This window comes from Carcharodon carcharias, chromosome 16 (genome assembly GCF_017639515.1).
Source record: "Carcharodon carcharias isolate sCarCar2 chromosome 16, sCarCar2.pri, whole genome shotgun sequence".
In the NCBI taxonomy this organism is placed as follows: Eukaryota; Metazoa; Chordata; class Chondrichthyes; order Lamniformes; family Lamnidae; genus Carcharodon; species Carcharodon carcharias.
The window spans coordinates 99,953,398-99,971,170 of record NC_054482.1 but is presented as its reverse complement, the minus strand read 5'-3'; the positions used below and the strand labels follow the sequence as shown (position 1 = coordinate 99,971,170).

General features: G+C 43.7%; 1 protein-coding gene across 1 annotated transcript in view; it reads right to left on the bottom strand.

Moving 5' to 3' along the window:
• The window catches only part of abca4b (ATP-binding cassette, sub-family A (ABC1), member 4b), a 124,659-nt gene that overhangs the window by 91,341 nt on the left and 15,545 nt on the right, over positions 1–17,773 (bottom strand). The window contains exons 6-14 of the mRNA XM_041208269.1: positions 16,392–16,589; positions 15,623–15,712; positions 14,278–14,518; positions 11,915–12,054; positions 10,777–10,893; positions 9,797–9,994; positions 7,394–7,599; positions 2,367–2,543; positions 9–231 (exon numbers count right to left, since the gene is read on the bottom strand). Coding sequence (XP_041064203.1) covers positions 9–231; positions 2,367–2,543; positions 7,394–7,599; positions 9,797–9,994; positions 10,777–10,893; positions 11,915–12,054; positions 14,278–14,518; positions 15,623–15,712; positions 16,392–16,589 — 1,590 coding nt within the window. The remainder of the gene's footprint in view (positions 1–8; positions 232–2,366; positions 2,544–7,393; positions 7,600–9,796; positions 9,995–10,776; positions 10,894–11,914; positions 12,055–14,277; positions 14,519–15,622; positions 15,713–16,391; positions 16,590–17,773) is intronic.

Here is a 17,773-nt window from a genome sequence, read left to right as displayed (position 1 = left end):
ATGCTTACCATAATCACTATGGTTGCCAGCACTGTGCTGGCAGCCATCATGGTGAAGCTGTCGATGAACCAGGTGACCCAATGCACCCAGTTACTGACTCCCATGATTTTCAGGGTCTCTTTCAGCCTCATCTCCTTCTCAAGCACAATACTCTTCACGATCATGGAGACAGAGTAGATCCAGGAGAGCACCATAAACACTGGGAAGCAGCGGGTTAATGCAAGCATGAACCTAGGGTGAGAACCAGCAGGCACGTTGGGATGAGGGAAGGAGAGGCCGGAGGTGCAGCAGGAAAATTGCGTTGGAAAAGAATTTAAAGAATAATATTAGACATAAACAATGAAATAATAGTTAATATCTAACGTTAATATATAGGTTGTCATTATTGTTCCTTTACATCTTTTTCTTGCCATTTTCTGTTGAAATCTTCCTTTACCACTATACTGGTTTCTCAAATGCTTTTATCAGCCGACCAGCTTTCACCCAATTTGTCTAATTCAGACTCTATTATCTCTCACTGCAAGTACAATGGGAGTCAACCTCAGTATTTTTATTGCACCATAATCCATTCTACTTTCATTTTGTTGGACAAGATTATGCACTATTATGATAAATTCAAATCAAATTACTTATGAACTAATTTTTAAGGTAACACTACATTTTCTCAAATAAGAACAGAAAAATGCTGGAAATATTCAGCAGGTCTGTCAGCATCTGTGGAGGCAGAAACAGAGGCTGGGATTTTCCGACCCCATTGTGGTGGGACCTGTTGCGGGAGATTTGGCGGCCCAGCCAAAAGCCCATTGACTTTTGGCGGGACCGGAAAATCCCGCCCAGAGTTGGAGAACCAGTGGGGAACCCGCATTGCTTCCATGGGGGAGGCCCAACCAAATTAAACGCGTGCCAGGCACTTAACTGGCCAGCGTTGAGTCTTCCATGGGTTTTGGGACCCCAGCAGCAGAAATCCCACCCCACCCGAAAGATGTATGTTTTCAAGAAGGAGTTAGATATGGCTCTTGGGGCGAAAGGGATCAAAGGATATGGGGAGAAAGCGGGAGCAGGCTATTGAGTTGGATGATCAGCCATGATCATAATGAATGGCGGAGCAGGCTCAAAGGGCCGAATGGCCTACTCCTGCTCCTAGTTTCCATGTTTCTATGTCAGCCAATCAGAGGCCGGCAGTTTTCCACTGCCGGCAGTATCACCGGCTGTTGTTGGTAATACAGTGAGGCCTTCACCAGAGGTCATCATGGGATCCCTGGAGAGAGGCAAGTGGAGCATATTGGGGGTTGGGTGTGGGGGCAGATGCAAGGGCAGAGGGTTGGCTCTCATCTGGCACCCCCTTCCAGAGCTGGGTACCTCAATTGGAGGCACTCCCTAAGGGAGGCCATTGGCAAATTTGACAGGGTTTTCTGGGTGGCCTTCAGGAGGCACAGGACACCCATGTGAGTTTGGGAGAGTGCCAGAGCCACCACTAACTCTCAGAGGGCTCAGGTATGATGAACTTTAGGTGGCTCAATAACGAGCCTAATTAGCCTGTGGATGGGTTCCCCACTTTGGTCCATTCCCACCATTGGCATAATGAGAGTCAGTTTTCCTGCCGATGTGGATTGGATGCGCTGTCTCCCCTCGTAATTAAGTGGGCCTGCCCGCCACCTAACCTGCCCGCCACCTAACCCACCCTGGCGGGCTCCACTAAATCCCGGCCAATGTTACAGGCCTACGACCTTTCATCAAAACTCAAAAGTCGTAGGTCTGAAACGTTGGCCGGGGTTCTCCGGCCTGCACCGCCTCACAGTGGGTGTGGCGGCCCAGCCCAAAACCCATTGGCTTTTGGCAGGACTGGGCGGTCCCAGCGGTGGGCGGGGCCAGAAAACCCTGCCCGTTAATTCTGTTCCTCTCCCCACAGTCGCTGCCAGAGCTGCTGAATATTTCCAGCACTTTCCGTTTTCATTTCAGAATTCCAGCATCCGCTGTACTCCGCTTATGTACTACGTTTTCTAAACCTGAATCGCAAGATGGATTGTGCTCAAGGGTTGAAATACTAGGGTGAGGGGTGGTTCCTGGTGTGTTTCAGAGTATCAATTACCTCACACAGCAGCATTCCAGAACATGTGGTACAGACCCAAAGTCTTTCACTTTACTCAAAGACCACATTTATAAATGGCAGTGTGTAGGGGCTAATTTTTGGCTTTCACTCTCCCAGAGTTGAGCCCCATGTTGGAAATTCAGGTCTGAAAATTATAGGCAGCCTGCACCTTGATGGGTGAAGCTTTCCACCAGCAGTCACTTCCAAAGTTTTGAAGTTACGATGATTTTGTAACGAGGAAAGGTTTAATAAAAACACCAAACATGACTTTACTCACATGTCATCAACAAAGCAGGGATACGGCATCTGCTGGACATAGATCCCTGATGGCACCTCAACGTTCGTGTGAGTCCTGATAATTCCATGTTCGATCATGTCTTGTAAATAAGCAAACCCTCCCCAGATATAGCGCATGTCATCTACTGGGTCAGCTCTTGGACCTGGGTCCCAGTACCTGAGGGAGAAACATTTATTGATTCTACATAACATGTAGAATAATTGGGACAAATGATGAAGTGAACAGGAGGCCATGGGGGGGGGGGGCAACAGGTTCAAACTAATAAAAAAACATATTTGAGACTGATGTTAGGCAGTTCTATGCACACTGACGGATCAATCACAGAATCACAGTGCAGAAGAGGCCCTTCGGCCCATTGAGTCTGCACCGACATACGAGAAACACCTGACCTACCTACCTAATCCCATTTACCAGCACTTGGCCCTTAGCCTTGAATGTTATGATGTGCCAAGTGCTCATCCAGGTACTTTTTAAAGGATGTGAGGCAACCTGCCTCCACCACCCTCCCAGGCAGCGCATTCCAGACTGTCACCACCCTCTGGGTAAAAAGGTTTTTCTTCACATCCCCCATAAACCTCCTGCTCCTCACCTTGAACTTATGGCCCCTTGTGACTGACCCTTCAACCAAGGGGAACAGTTGCTCCCTATCCACCCTGTCCATACCCCTCATAATGTTGTACACCTCGATCAGGTCGCCCCTCAGTCTTCTCTGCTTCAACGAAAACAACCCAAGACTATCCAACCTCTCTTCATAACATAAATGTTTCATCCCAGGCAACATCCTGGTGAATCTCCTCTGCACCCCCTCCAGTGCAATCACATCCTTCCTATAATTTGGTGACCAGAACTGCACACAGTACTCCAGCTATGGCCTCACCAAGGTTCTGTACAACTCCAACATGACCTCCCTATTTTTGTAATCTATGCCTTGATTGATAAAGGCAAGTGTCCCATATGCCTTTTTCACCACCCCACTAACGTGCCCCTCCACCTTCAGAGATCTATGGACACACACACCAAGGTCCCTTTGTTCCTCAGAACTTCCTAGTGCCATGCTGTTCATTGAATACTTCCTTGTCAAATTACTCCTTCCAAAGTGTATCACCTCACACTTTTCAGGGTTAAATTCCATCTGCTACTTATCTGCCCATTTGATCATCCCGTCTATACCTTCCTGTAGCCCAAGACACTCGACCTCACTGTTAACCACCTGGCCAATCTTTGTGTCATCCGCAATGCATGGAATGTATTTCAAAAAAGGGAAGGAAACAAATCCCTGGAATCATTTTAAAAAATAGTCAGATGTGGTGATGGGGTGGGTACAGCAATGTAGGTTTCTTCTGGAATGGTGAGCTAAAATGCACTAAATGGCCTTTCGAATGCATCTTGTGATCTGTTGTAAGATTATTATTTAATTGGGAACTTTGGGTGATGCAAGCCACAAGAATGGATCGAGCAGTTAATGAACATCATCCCTGGGATTGAAGTGTAATTGGCCTTTGACTCTTTGAAGGAAACATTACCTGAGGCATTTCCCTTCCTTATAACATCATACTGAAAAGCTGGGCTTACAGGCATGACTATCACACAATGGATTAATAAAGGGTTGTACCTTAAAGAGATGAATTAGTTAATTCCATTTTTCATTATCTCTTGTTAAATAACAGACCTACATTTATATCCTATCACCCAGTACAAATCTACTGTTAGAGAGGAATAAGGGACACACAACATACTGGGCTTCCTCTCCGTGGGCTGGATTTTACACTCCCCTGCCGATGTAAGATCCACCCCCGACCTGTCTGAAATTTTACACGGGGCCAAGGGAGATGTTGGGCAGCCTGCCCACCCTCGGTCCTCTTGAGGCCCTTAAGTGGTCAATTAATAGTCACTAAAGGGCCTCGTTCTACTGTTGCCGGTATTTTACCCACAGTGGATGGAGGCCAATGCCGTGTGGGAAGCCTGGCAGCTTTAGTAGGCACGTGGGCTGGTGCTGGAAAATTAAGGAGAGGGGAACCTCCTTTGTGAGCCCCCTGGGCCCATCGGAGGCACAACCCCAAGTCATCCTCCCCCCCACCCCTTTAACTCTCCTTTCTGGACTCTTCAATCTGCCCAAAGCCCCCCCCTGCCCTCCCCTTCACTGAGACCCCTGACCTGGGATTTAACTGAGCTCCTCAGCATGTTGGGGCTGTGCCTGCAGTCCCAGCTGTGGCCACTGCTCTCAGCTGGCGCTGCTGGGGTGACAAAGTTGCCAGCCACCTGACGAGCTTGAAGGCAGAACTTCTCCTGAGAAAGGGATGGGAGTCTTGCCTTTAAAGTAATTAATGCTGCTCCCAGCATCAAATTCCTGCAGGGGAGCAGTAGGGATGGTGGGCAGGCTCCTCTTTGACATTTTAGCCAGGGTTGCAGTGTTGGGGGAGTGGGGGGGATGCAGGGACAGTGCCTCTCTGTAGCCCTGACAGCTGGGTCATCAATCACCAGGACTGCTATTCCATTCTCACCAACAGCCACTTGCCTCTAAAGAGGCTCTTGAAGGGAAAAGAGGGCCAGTGACTGAGCCTTTGTGAGAGAGTAGACAGACGACCTAAGGATGTACCCAATAGGTGGGTCATAAGGCCACTTTTAAAGATGGTGTGAGAAATAAAAGGATTGGTAGATTTACTGAGAATGTCAGAGTTTTGTTGAAATATCTAAAGACTTTACTAACAGTGGTGGGCACAGATCACAGAGGGTGGAAACATGCAGGACTGGAGGAGGTTGAAGAAGTAAAATGAGTGAAACTGTGGAGGAATTTGTGCATGGACAGAACAGGTGAGTTCACTAAGCCAGCAGCCTCTGGGGCTTAGTACGTGAGGAACGGTATGTAAAGGAGAAAGAGGAAATGGCCAATTCCAAAGATGTTGACAATCCTTTGGTATGTCTCCCAAGTGATTATTCTTCACACCTGAATCCAGATTGTATTGTCAGACCAGGTGCCCACAGCGGGTATCATACCTTGGCCTGTTTTTGCCCATAGCAAATGCTGACACAAATGCATTTTACAACAGAGGTCACTGGACTGTAATCAGGAATGGTTGTCTTGGCTAGTTTTCTCCTCTTTATCTCTGAAACTGTGGGGCAATTTCAGTGCTCAACAATTTTCAGGTAACTTAGTACAGGCCAAGCACCAATATTGAAGAACTTCCGAATCTGTATGGCCCAAGTCCACAGCATGTGGTGCCCTTACCCATTGAGCCATCACAGCAACTGCAACTTTGTCCAAGTTGCTGTTCTGATTTAATTGCAGTGGCCCTATAATAATAGCATAAATCCTACTTTTGGCACTAATGCATTCTCACGTTAGTGAAAAGATCAGATTATGCAGTTCAACATTATTTTTGTGTCTCTGTTTATTTGAGAGAGCAAGCCATTCTGTATTCTCTTCTACATAGATTTGGCAGTGTGACTGAGCTAGAGGCTGTTGGAATGGAGGTTCTGTTGGCGAGTGAGGCTTGAGTGAGTGATATGTTTCATTACAAGAGAAAATAGAGCACTACGAGGCAGATTTTCATCTTCAATGGAACGGAATGAAAAGCACATTAGGTCTTTAAAGAGTGGGCGATCCACTTTACAAGATTACTGCCCAGTTGAAGATAAAAACCTCTTACATTTAGCCATGTATAGGCTCTGGAAATGGGTTTGGATAAGGATAAGGTAAAACAAAAAGTCATGAAACAAAGAGGACCGAAGCTCAGAGGAATCAGCAGCCATGGGGATCGTTCAAATTGTCCTACTCTGATTCTCTGATTTACTGTGTGAAACAATCATCCACTGTATAAATGTTGCAATTCTAGGAGCGAATATAGCTTCATGAATTGAGTTTCAATGCCTTAAGCTCTTACCATGACATTTCATGTCTCTGCCAATAGACACGATTTTTATTGTATTGTTTGGCCCATCATAAAACACAAGTTCAGCAATGGCTTTGATTGTTTTTTGCTAAAGGATCAATGTATTTGCACAATGCTTGGGATGGGGCCAGTGAATTAGAGTCCGTGGGGCCTTTTCAATTTTCACCTCAACCAAAGAGAGCAACCTGCCTGGGAATAGTTATTGTTCCTAATCTTTAGTTTAAGGCTTTGTGAGGGGGAGCTGGAGGCAGTTATGTGTGTTTAATTGTCACTCTCCTCAGAACTAAAAGCATCATGGGGGCCAAGAAAAACCTTCTAAAAGTTTTCAAGTCTATCTATGGCTTTGCTTCGCTCTCCCCTCGCAATCTTCCACCGAACATTGGATCCTATCATTCACTCATTGCTCTTCCATCTCTAATCAACCACACGTGCCCCATTCCTCTGCCTTAGTCCTGATGAAAGATCACTGATCTGAAACATTAACCCTGTTTTTCTCTCTCCACAGGTGCTGTCAGAGCTGCCAAGCATTGTCAGCATTTCCTGTTTCTGTTTCAGATTTCCAGCATCTGCAGTATTTTGCTCTTGTATTCAATATATAGAATTGATTTTGGAGGTTGGGGGGTGGGGGTGGGGGGGGGGGGGGGGGGGGGTGGTGGTGGGGGGTGGGAGGGGTGGGGGGGTGGTGGGGGGTGGGAGGTGGGGGGTGGTGCGGGATGGGGGGGTGTTGGCGGGGGTTGGGGGGAAATCATTCAGCCCATTGTCACCCCTGCCAATACCCTACACTTTCCCAATAAAGTTGTTACTGGTGTTAAATTCCAATAGACCCTATGCAACTGAAAATACACACAAACTTGACCTCTTTTTTAACTGTTGGTTGCATTCGAACTGGACATGTTGCTCCAGTTCAGGGAAGACTATGGGAGGGCGTGTCATTGTAGTTGGGGTCAGATGGGCAAGGGTGAAAGGTGATGCAATGCCTGCAGGTCATAGTTTGGATATTACCGTCACTAGAATGAGAATGTTCCCTATGCTGTCTTATTCACTTGCTGAGAGTTTGCAGTTAGTTGTTGGTGCATTGCACTGACTGGAGCTTGCAATCCTGTTTATGAAACTGACCTGTCTTTTATTTTGTTTGTTCTCTCCACTACATCAATGTCCATTCGTATTTTGTATTTCACATGAGTTGGAAGCTTGCTTGTCCAGGGATACATGTCCACAAACACAATCCCAGCCCAAAACTTGTTCTCTTCCAACAGATAAAGTGCCCGGTGGGTGAGCTGCCCCTCATCAGAAAGGCCTTCAAATTTATCCAGGTTTAAACACTGCAAATAACAAAAGAGGTTATGACCCCAAGGGTACAGCTTAGCAAATAGCAGAGTGAGAAGATAACGGCTAATGGTGCCTCTAATTATTTGCTTAAAATGCAAACCAGTAATTAACCTGTGTTGACCCTCCACTGTTGTCTCTTAAGTTATCAGACCTGCTTGTCTGGCATTCGACAACAGAACTTGCAATTATTTCACATCTTTAATGTAATCAAATGTCCCAAGGTGATTCACAGGAGTGTTATAAAACAAAATATACTACCAAGCCACATATTTGGGCAATTGACCAAAAGCTTGGTCCAAGGGGTAGGTTTTAAGAAGTACCTTAAAGGAGCAATGCGAGGTAAAAGAAGCAAATATCATTGGAATGCCCTAATGCTTCTTCCCCCTCTCCCTCTACCATCCATGAGGCTTTCATTGATAAATAGCAAACCCAATCTGGAAAACTATTTAAAATTGAATTTTGAGAAAGGGACACAGGTTTCAAACTGGAAGATAAATGTAGGATTGATCTTGGAAAATTCCTCTTGTGAAAGTGATCTGCAAACACAGTTTCACTTTCGGACAGAGGAGTGGAGGCCAAGATCTTGGCATCTTTTAAGAAACAGTTGGATTCAATGATGGCAACAACTGTAGCCTGTTTCAGATGTGTTAACTAATATGATTTGAATGGCTTTTCTCACCTGTATTCATCGTGTGATCTTTGGAAAGATAAATTAAGTAGGAGCTTCACCAAATACATTTTTCCAAAAGTGAAAACATTAGAGGGAAAATGAATAATTCTCCTGACAAAAAGTGTAGCAAGGTGTCAGAATAATATGGGTAAATTTAAGTCAGTTGTCAAGGATTGCAAATTTGGAGTTAGGTAAGAATTCCGATCTTGTTTTTCTGAGTGAGTTATCAGGAAACATTAACCCTCAATTACTTTACCTCAAAGTCTTGATAAGGGCTTTAATCCCTCATGTCAAACTGTTGTAACAATGTTGAAACTCCTTATCTACTGATTGGATGGTCACTGAAGAAAATGTAGTTGCCAGGGAATGAAATTAAGCTACGTAAATACCTGGGGTAATTCTCAATTTTCAAACTGATACCAATAACATGCGTTGGCACAATTAGTTTGGTTTTATTAACATTAAAGAGAAGACTACAGAAAGCTGAGAGCACCAGCACTAATGATGGAGCACAGCTTTCCAATAAACTTCCAGCTTCTCAACCAAAAAATGGCGATCCTCAACTGGGACAGGGACCTCTTGAATAGGGATGAAAGAAAACAACAACCTGCATTTATACAGGACTCTTAACTTAGTAAGATATCCCAAGGCATGTCACGGGAGTGTAATCAAGTAAAAACTGACATTCGAGTCAAGGAAGACAGCATTAAGGCATGTGACAATATGCTTAGTCAAAATGGCAGGTTTAAAGTAACAAATTAAAGGAGAGAGAAGTAGTGAGATAAAAGAGTTTGGCAAGGAGAATTTCAAAACTTAGGGCCTAGAAGGATAAGGGCACAGCTGCTGATGGTGGAGCCAGGGAAGTGGGGTATTCACAAGAGGTCAGAGTTCTCGGGAGGCTGTAGAGTTGGAGGAGGTTACAGAGATAGGGAGGAGCAAGATCCTGGAGGCGTTTGAACGTGAGCTTGAGAATTTTAAAACTGAGGCAGTAGTGGACCATGAGCCAATGTAGGCAGTGAGCACAAGTGTGATGAGTGAATGGGACTTGGTGCGAGTTAGGATATGGCCATAGAGTTTTGGATGAGCTTGTTTATGGAGGGTAGAAGATGAAAGGTCAGGCAGGAGAGAAGGGCCGCAGGCGCATGGGAGCTCTAGTACCTCCAAGCCAAACACCATCCTGACTTAGAAAATATCACTGTTCCTTCATTATCTTGAGGTCAAAATCATGGAACTCCCTCCCTAACAGCACTGTGGGAGAATCCTTCACATGGACTGCAGCAATTCATCACCTCCTTTTCAAGGATTGTTAGAGATGGGCAACAAATGCTGCCCTTGACAATGATGCACACACACAATGAATAAATAAAAAAAGTTCATGTTGTGCAAGACTGAGATGCTTTGTTTGTCAAAATGTAGCTCTCTACTGGCTTTGTCCAGTAAACAGATGCAGCAAAAACAATATCAAATTGTTAATCTTGGCAACACAATGTTGTTCTAATTAAATTCTGCTATTTTCTTACCTCCATGTAATTATTGAATAGGCTTAAGATCTGGTCTGTTATATTAAAAATGTTTTGCCAGTCAAAGTTTGGCATGCCTTCTGCACGTTCACTGGATTGTCTGTTGTGTAGGAAGTTTAGGATGTCACTTGCTGTCAAGTCTATGTCCTCCAATTGCCTGTTTATGAAATATGATACTGTGGGGTTTTTTATCGAGTCCTGTGTGAAACAAAGAGGGATAAATGTATTAAAAAAAACTTTGAATTATTTCAAACTTTGTGTTGGGAATGTTGTGCCAATGAAGGTTCATGTTGAAGTTAAGAACACTTTCCATTTAGGACTACCTTCAACAATTCCCATCTTAGGTATCAAATGGTTATATGGGGTTCAATGTTCTCTATCTACTCTTAATAATGCACCATAGCTGCAAGATCAGGAAAGCACCTGCTGGATATGGTTCGACAATTTCCCACTTCCCAATCCACTATCTTATGATACTTCAGAGAGTGTCAATTGATGCCAAATTCTGGGCAGTGCTGTGCTGTAGGCACATGCTTTCCAGGAAGTAGGTTAAGGCTGCCCAGACTCCTTTCATGTGGCACCCTAATAACAATGTAATTAAGCCTCTAGCGTAAACCCACATTCATGCTGGTTGTCCATTGAGAAGTTATTTGTCCATTGTTAGGCATCTTAGAAGTTTTGCATTCTATACAGACAAAGTAGCCGCCTAGTATGTTCAACCTGCCAGTATTTATGATTATAATTGACATGACAAGGATATGTAAAGCACAAACTGAGAGAGAGAAAAACAAGACATCAAGACCAGATAGAGAAAACAATGAAAGTAAGAAAATGTTAAACATCTTTCATCTGTTGTTATCTCTATCACAGACAATAAACCATTCAAGATAACCATGGTGATGAAAACTAAAGAGCTGAAAGATGGCTGGCTGGCAGCTGGGGAAACACTTTGCCCATCTGTCCTGGTGGCCAACACTTACTCGTATCATATTCATTTGAACACTGTTTCGGAGGAAGTTCCACAGCTGAGGCTTCACCTCCTCCCAGACCTTTCCAATCTTCTTAAGTCTGTGTAGTTCCTCGAAAGTGACATTAGCCTGCAAAGAAAATTCCACCAACACGTATCAGTGTGTGCTGCATTTAACAGTTTCATGGCCATTTGTATGTAACTTGGGCCTGAGCAAATCTTCCTTTTGCAATACCACAGGCTGAACTGCTATAACATCAGGTGAGCAATGTTAAAAGCTGTTTATCTGCTTATGTGAAAAAAATGGAGTCAATAAAATGAATTGACAAATTCAAGAAACAGCAGGTGATGAAGGGACATCTTCAAAGTGCAGTAAACCTGGTGCATGAATGTGTATCTGATAATAATTCTGACTGGCTGAGCACTGCGCTTTAAACTCAGTGCAGGGCAGCCTGGCCTGTTTAAAGAGATCCACCACATGCCAGGTTGGTAATCAAAGATTCTGGAACGTGCGTCACTATTTACAGCTTCTTCCTGTCTGAGCAAAGACAACATCTTTTCAAAGTTTAAACAAAACAAAGTGGCATGTGGAATATGCCTATAATCACAATTCAAAAGAAAAAAAATCATATTTTATGTAGAGCATGGAAATTAAAAGTTCATCCAACAAACATTCATTATACCACGGTACTTCTAGAAAAAATGTTCAGCCATCTCTTGTATGGCGTACAACCTTAACTCTTTCACATCTGATGGGTAACCATAGAAGCTGCCTGCAGCCAATAGGCTACTTGGGATAAGTTAATTCTCTGTTTTCAGTTGACTTTTCAATCATCAAGTCATTGGAACAGTACAGTTTAAACTGTCATCAGCAAATTACATTCTAATTTATCCAAAGTTTGCAACCATTCTATTAGGACAATACAAAAACCTCCCTCCAATGGCTGTATTTGTGTACGGTATTAAAAATCACACAATTAATTTTGCCCATAATTGACATTATGCATTGAACAAATCTTCATCATACGTTCCTTTGAAGAGATAATGATTCCACAAGTGCATAAATATAATATTATTTAGATGGAGTGTGAGCAATCACCTAAACTTCTAAAATTAAACATCCAAATAAAATAAAAATCAGGTGCTCTTACATTTTTCATCAGCTGTTGGGTTGCAGGGGAATTTGGGGAAAAGAGAATCTTCCCCATCAGTAGTGGTTTCAGCACATTCCAGACTATCTTGGTTGCAGGGTTAGACTCCATGTTTTGATTAAGTGCGTTACAGAAAGGAGCTACAGTAAAGGTTTACCAAACATTAGTATTTGTGCCATAAAAGACTGATTCTTAGTTGTCGTAAAGCTGGCCATAATTTTACAAAATACTGTATATATACATATATATTCACTTATGTATGTTTGACCTCCATTCCGCCACCATCAATATTCTTCTCTCTCTTTTCTCCAAAGGGGATGACGATTATTAGGTTCATGGTTTCCTAGGCAAAGGCCACTCATTGGTAACTCAGCAAAATGGCTATTTTTTCACATGTAATACAGGGGGAAGCGATGGCAGCCTACAAAACTGGGGAGGAGGAGAGGCCCAGAAATCACAGCTGAGCTCAGTCCTGTCTTAGCCCAATGTTTACAGGAGCCACTGAATGGGAGCAGTTAACGCCAGCTGATTTTTTTCTCTTGTTTCGCACAAGAACATTTACACTGGCTGTTGTGCCCCTACTGATCCCCATTTAATTGTCAAGTCAATTCAGTACAGGCTTGGGATCATGCCTGCCACTTTTTCTCACCTGTGTGATTCAGTTATACACTGTGGAGTGAATTCACAACTACATTATTCCCCACAAGACAATATGGCACATCTATTTCCCACTATACCATGGCCTGAGTTTTCAGCTCGTTGGGCAGGCGCAATCGGCCGAAAACGGCCAGTGTGAAGTGCGCGCTGAAAAGCTGAATGCTGCCGAGGTGGGGGGGGGAGGTGAGCGGGAGATGATGTCAATGCGGGCGCGGGGCCAGCGCAGACAGGAAGCTCCCTGAAGCCAGAGAGCTGCTTCAGGGAGCTGAAGACCTGAAAAAGCAAAAATAAAGGTTTCAAAAGCTGAAAAAAAAAGTGTCCAAGCATTCCTTGAAAACTTAGCTAGTGAAAACACTGTCCACAGAAATGTATTTATGTTTTATTTCATCACGGAAATCTCATCCCACCCGTGGGTGAGGTTTGATGAAAAATGTAAAGGCCACCTGGCCGACTCGCCCATCTGCCAATCGTAAGGTTGGACGGGCTACGTAAAATGACGGGCAATAGGCAGAGGTGGGATTAGCCAGGGATCCAGCTTGCCGGTTGGTGGAGAGGGGGTGCTATTTTTAACTTTTGCCTGCCTCCATTCTTGGCCCCTGCAGGGGGAGGGTGGGGGGGTTGTCAGTGGGGAACTCAAAGTCCTGCCCTGGGAGTCTCCGATGTGAGGGCTGGACATTCAGACCTGAATGATTTGGTGGGATATGTGGGTCGCCAATTTCTTTGGTTATTTCACTTGGGTGGGATGGAGGAAAAGGGACTTTTCCACTGCCTAATGGTGCGCATTCAAGCCCAGGGCAGTCCAATGTATCTACACAGCTGAATCAATGTGCTGGTGGACACTCCGGCCCAATAATATTTGATTCTAACGGTTCACATTGCGGTTCTTCAGAATCCAAGACTGCTTCTTACAGACCTCCGCCAGCATGTTCGAAGGCAGGAGTGCTCATTAAATGCAGTGTGTGACCTGCCCGCATTCTTCCCATTCACCCCTGACCTGTCTCCCGTCCCATTTTATGGGGACAGGGGGAGGCGCAGGTGACTTGCTCACCCTTGGGCCTATTGAGGCCCTCAATTATTGGCCATTTAAGTGCCTCACCCTCCCCTGCCACTATTTAACCTGTGCTGGGAGAGGCCCAAGTCAGGTGGGAGCCCAGCAGCTTTTACGCAGACAGCTAGTATCAGGCAAGAGGTGGAGGGAAATCTCCTTTGCGGGGTCCCCTGTGCCCTTCGGGGCATTCACAAGGTCATACCCTTTCCTTTAAACACCCCCCAGCCTCTCAAACCTGGCTCCCCTATCCTTCTTACGCCCTTCACTGGGGCCTGCCAGCCAGGCCCTGCTGACACTCTGGGCTTACCTTCAGTCCGGCTTCCACAACCTCCTCTCCTTTGGGCTCTAGCTATAGGCCATCAGTGGACCTCAGACCTGGCACTGCTGGACGTGATTGGTCAGCACTTCTCTATGACAGGATTTCCTCCCCAGATGGCGGCAGAAGTCTCACCCTGAGCCAATTAACACCCTGTCGAGTGTAAAATGGCTCCAGGGCTGATGGGGTTTTCATGGACGGGCTCCCAAACAACTTTAGTTGATGTAGCGGGGGCGGGATGCGGGGAGCATGACGTGCCCGTGAAATCCAGTCCCCAGTCAAAATTCTTATTCAAATTTAAAATTTGCATTGAAAATGTAAGGTTTTACAGAAAGTACTTACTGGTAGTGTAATCATAAGTAAACTGGGACTCTTTCTTTGTGCTGTTAATTCCAAGGAAAGCCTTGTAATTGTTATCTTCATACCAGTTGAACGAAAAGATCCGAGAGCCTCCTCTCTCAGGATACCCACAGATTAGATTTGATAACAATTCCATCAGCTGACTGAATGAAGCTGGGCCATCTTCAGTAAAGAGTGGGTAAATCACTTGGAGAAGATCTTGAATACTATCCTTTGTGATAAACTGGATGGAGAGCAGTTAAACAAAAAAAAATCATTGTATCGATCACCTTCACATGTGTTTTGAATAAATATATAAACACGGCAATGAAAAGAGAAGTTTGTGAATGCTGAAAACACAAAATAAAAATAGCAAATCCCGAGAACATGAAGCAGATCTGTCAACAGCTGAAAAGGAAATGAGAAATTAATATTTTAGAGGGAAGTACTTCATGAAAGAGAGAGATAAAACGATATCATGTGGTGATGCTACCCTTTATTTCTATTGCCAGCAGTCCACAGTGTCCAAAGTATTTATGAGGTTATGGCAATATTGCATTCAGTTTATAATGATTAAAGGATTCAACAGGGAGTTAGAGGAAAATCAACTTCCTCTGATGGGGGGAAAGTCAGGACAAAGGTCATCCTGGAGTGTCCAGGAATTAAAGATTAATCTCCAGGGATACTGCTCTGAGCAACCAGGGAGGCAAATCATAGGTATTAGGTATTTTTTCATCTTTTTTGAACATATTTGATGATTAATTATGAAAAAATATCAGAGATGCATAAGAGAGCTTATTGACCAACCGGGTAGAGTTATCCAGTCACATAATGAGGAGTTTAGATGCTTTCCAATTGGGGTGGGAAGATGGTGAGTCATGAAGGTGGACAAGTCAGGCAACCAATATGGGAATGTGGCGTGAAGGGTTGGGATGCAGACAGAGGAAGGAGCTGGAACACACCCAGTCAGTGTTGGCAATCCTAATGTGATCTCCTAGGTTAGTTTTAATTGCCTAAGGAGGTTATCTAAGCAATGGGTTGGAGCTGATTGTTATTTCCAGCATGTGGTCAATCAATAGGAATTGTGTTGCCATAAGGAATATTAACCTAGTGTAAAGCTGATATATCTTACTACATGCAAAATTAATTTCTTCAGCTTTAACTCAGTTCCATCTGGGTGTGGGCCCATCACATATTATTCAGAAGAAATTAACCCGACAATCCAACTTAGAAAAGTCATGGAGTTGGGTGAGGGAAATTTGGAGTTTATGGTGCCATTCCATTGACAGTGATAGGATGGATGAGACAGCTTTAAATGCAAGTATGGAATGCATTTTAATTTTCTTACCTCTTCTAATATGGGTGATGCATCATTCATAATATTCACCCAAAAATGCAGATCTATTCCATCTGAATATTGGTTTAGCACTCTTGGAAGCTGAAAAGAAAACACAGCACATTTATATGCTTTTATTTTTGCGCCAGAAGATTAGCTCAGTGTCAATTAGGATGCATCACCCCACTTCTATAAGCTCCTCCAGTCCTACAGCTAACCCTCATCCCACTCCCACTCCCCCAGGTCTCTCCATCCCTCCAAAGCTGGCCTCTTGTGCATTCCACCATTCCTTCACCCAGGCCTTGAATATCTAGGCTGTATGCTCATTCCCTAAACTCCTTCCCCCCTTCTCCTTTAAGATCACCCCTCCCTAATATTCATTTTAGTCTGCTTATATGAAGGGCATTGGTAATCTATGTTGCCTTGAAGGTATTGTGGACATTTGGAAGGAGAAACATAATATAGACCCTATTATATCCATATGACATTTTCGTACCATATTTGCCCTCCACTAACTGGATTATATCCAAGGTTAAGGTGTTCAGAAAATATATAAAGATAATAATCAGCAGTAGTCAGTGAATTAAAACTAACCATCCCATCTTGAAGTTCAGGTAAACATGAAAGCAGGTATTCAGTCAGACAACTCCTCACAATGCTGCTTAACTCATGGATATCAATACAGATAACTCGTACAAGTCAAAAATACATGTAATGAAGACATTTGGTAGCAGGTTACATACTTTTCTGCAATAATAAATGGCCAAAATAATGGACCTACTGTTTGGAAGAGTTTAAAGAAGTCCACATTTGCATAAAGTGCATCTTCCACTCTCTGGAGCCGTTGCTGGGAGAGGACACACATTCCATTCAGGACAGTGCGCAGTCCCCGTTGATTCGAGAAGATGAGGAAGCGATCCAGGAGAACCTGACTGCATGCTATATCTTTGAGGGCTAGATCTGGAACTCCATAAGCAAACTGGAAGTGAATGGAAGCAGAACATTACAATTTAGCTGACAATTCCAAAATAGCTTATAAAACTCATTGTTCATGAGCAAACAACCATTGCTTTCATTGTCAGGGCCTCTATACATAAAAAGGAGTAGAAAAGAAAAAAAATACTTTGGGAGTGGAAAGTGGCTACGTGCTCTGAAATGTTATAGATTTGGGGGCTATCAAGGCCAAAATGGTTTCTTTATAAAGTGTTCAGGTTTTACAATTTGAGTTTCACTAGTTCTTAAGTATAAATGGAGACCAATTTCTCTTGGTTGGCCTCCTGCCTTCAAGTAAATTTGAATTCACCAAAAACTTTGCTGCCTGGACTAAGGCCTGTTCACCTATTAAGCAGTATTCGTTGACCCTCATTGGTCTGGCAACAGCTCAACTTTAAAATTTTTATCCTTCTGTCTGAATCCTTCTATGACCTCACCACCCCCCGCCTATCTCTTTAATCACGTCCAGCCCATACTAATCCCCCGCAGATCTTTGCACTCCTCCAATTCTGGTGTTCTGTGCATGCCTGATTTTTATTGTTTCACTATTGAGAGCTGAGCCTAGGCCCTAATTCTATTGTTTCCTCCCTCGACCTCTCCATCTCTCTACCTCTCTTTCCTCCATTAACTTGCTTCTTAAAACCACCTCTCCGACTGAGCTTTTGGTTATCTTTCTTAATATTTCAATCTGTGACTCAGAGTCAATTTTTATCCAATAATGCTCCTGCCAAGTGAGTTGGAACATTTTGCTGCATAACTGCTATGGTTTTTCTCCTATATATAAATACAAGTTTTTGTTGACTGTGCTTTGAAGCAACCATGTTCTTTAAACAAATTCAATCAAGTTTCTTCATAATATTACAGCCAAGAATATCTAGCGTGCATTGCAGAGAGATTTAGTCAGTGATAAAGTAGCCCTTGTATAAGGACTTGCCATCTCTCCCATGTAAGATGTTTTTTTTATTATGAGCTAAGCAGAAGTGGAAGAGTAGTACTAGAATATGACCAGAAGCCTACAACATAGTTCCATCAATACTTTTTTGTAATCCATACAAAAGTATCGCTAATTAATTTCCCTTCTGATACATCCCTCAACACTGCATAAGAGCATTCAAATTGAGTTCAGAAAGTCAAACAACAAATCCAAATCTAACCACTCGAGCGCTGTAC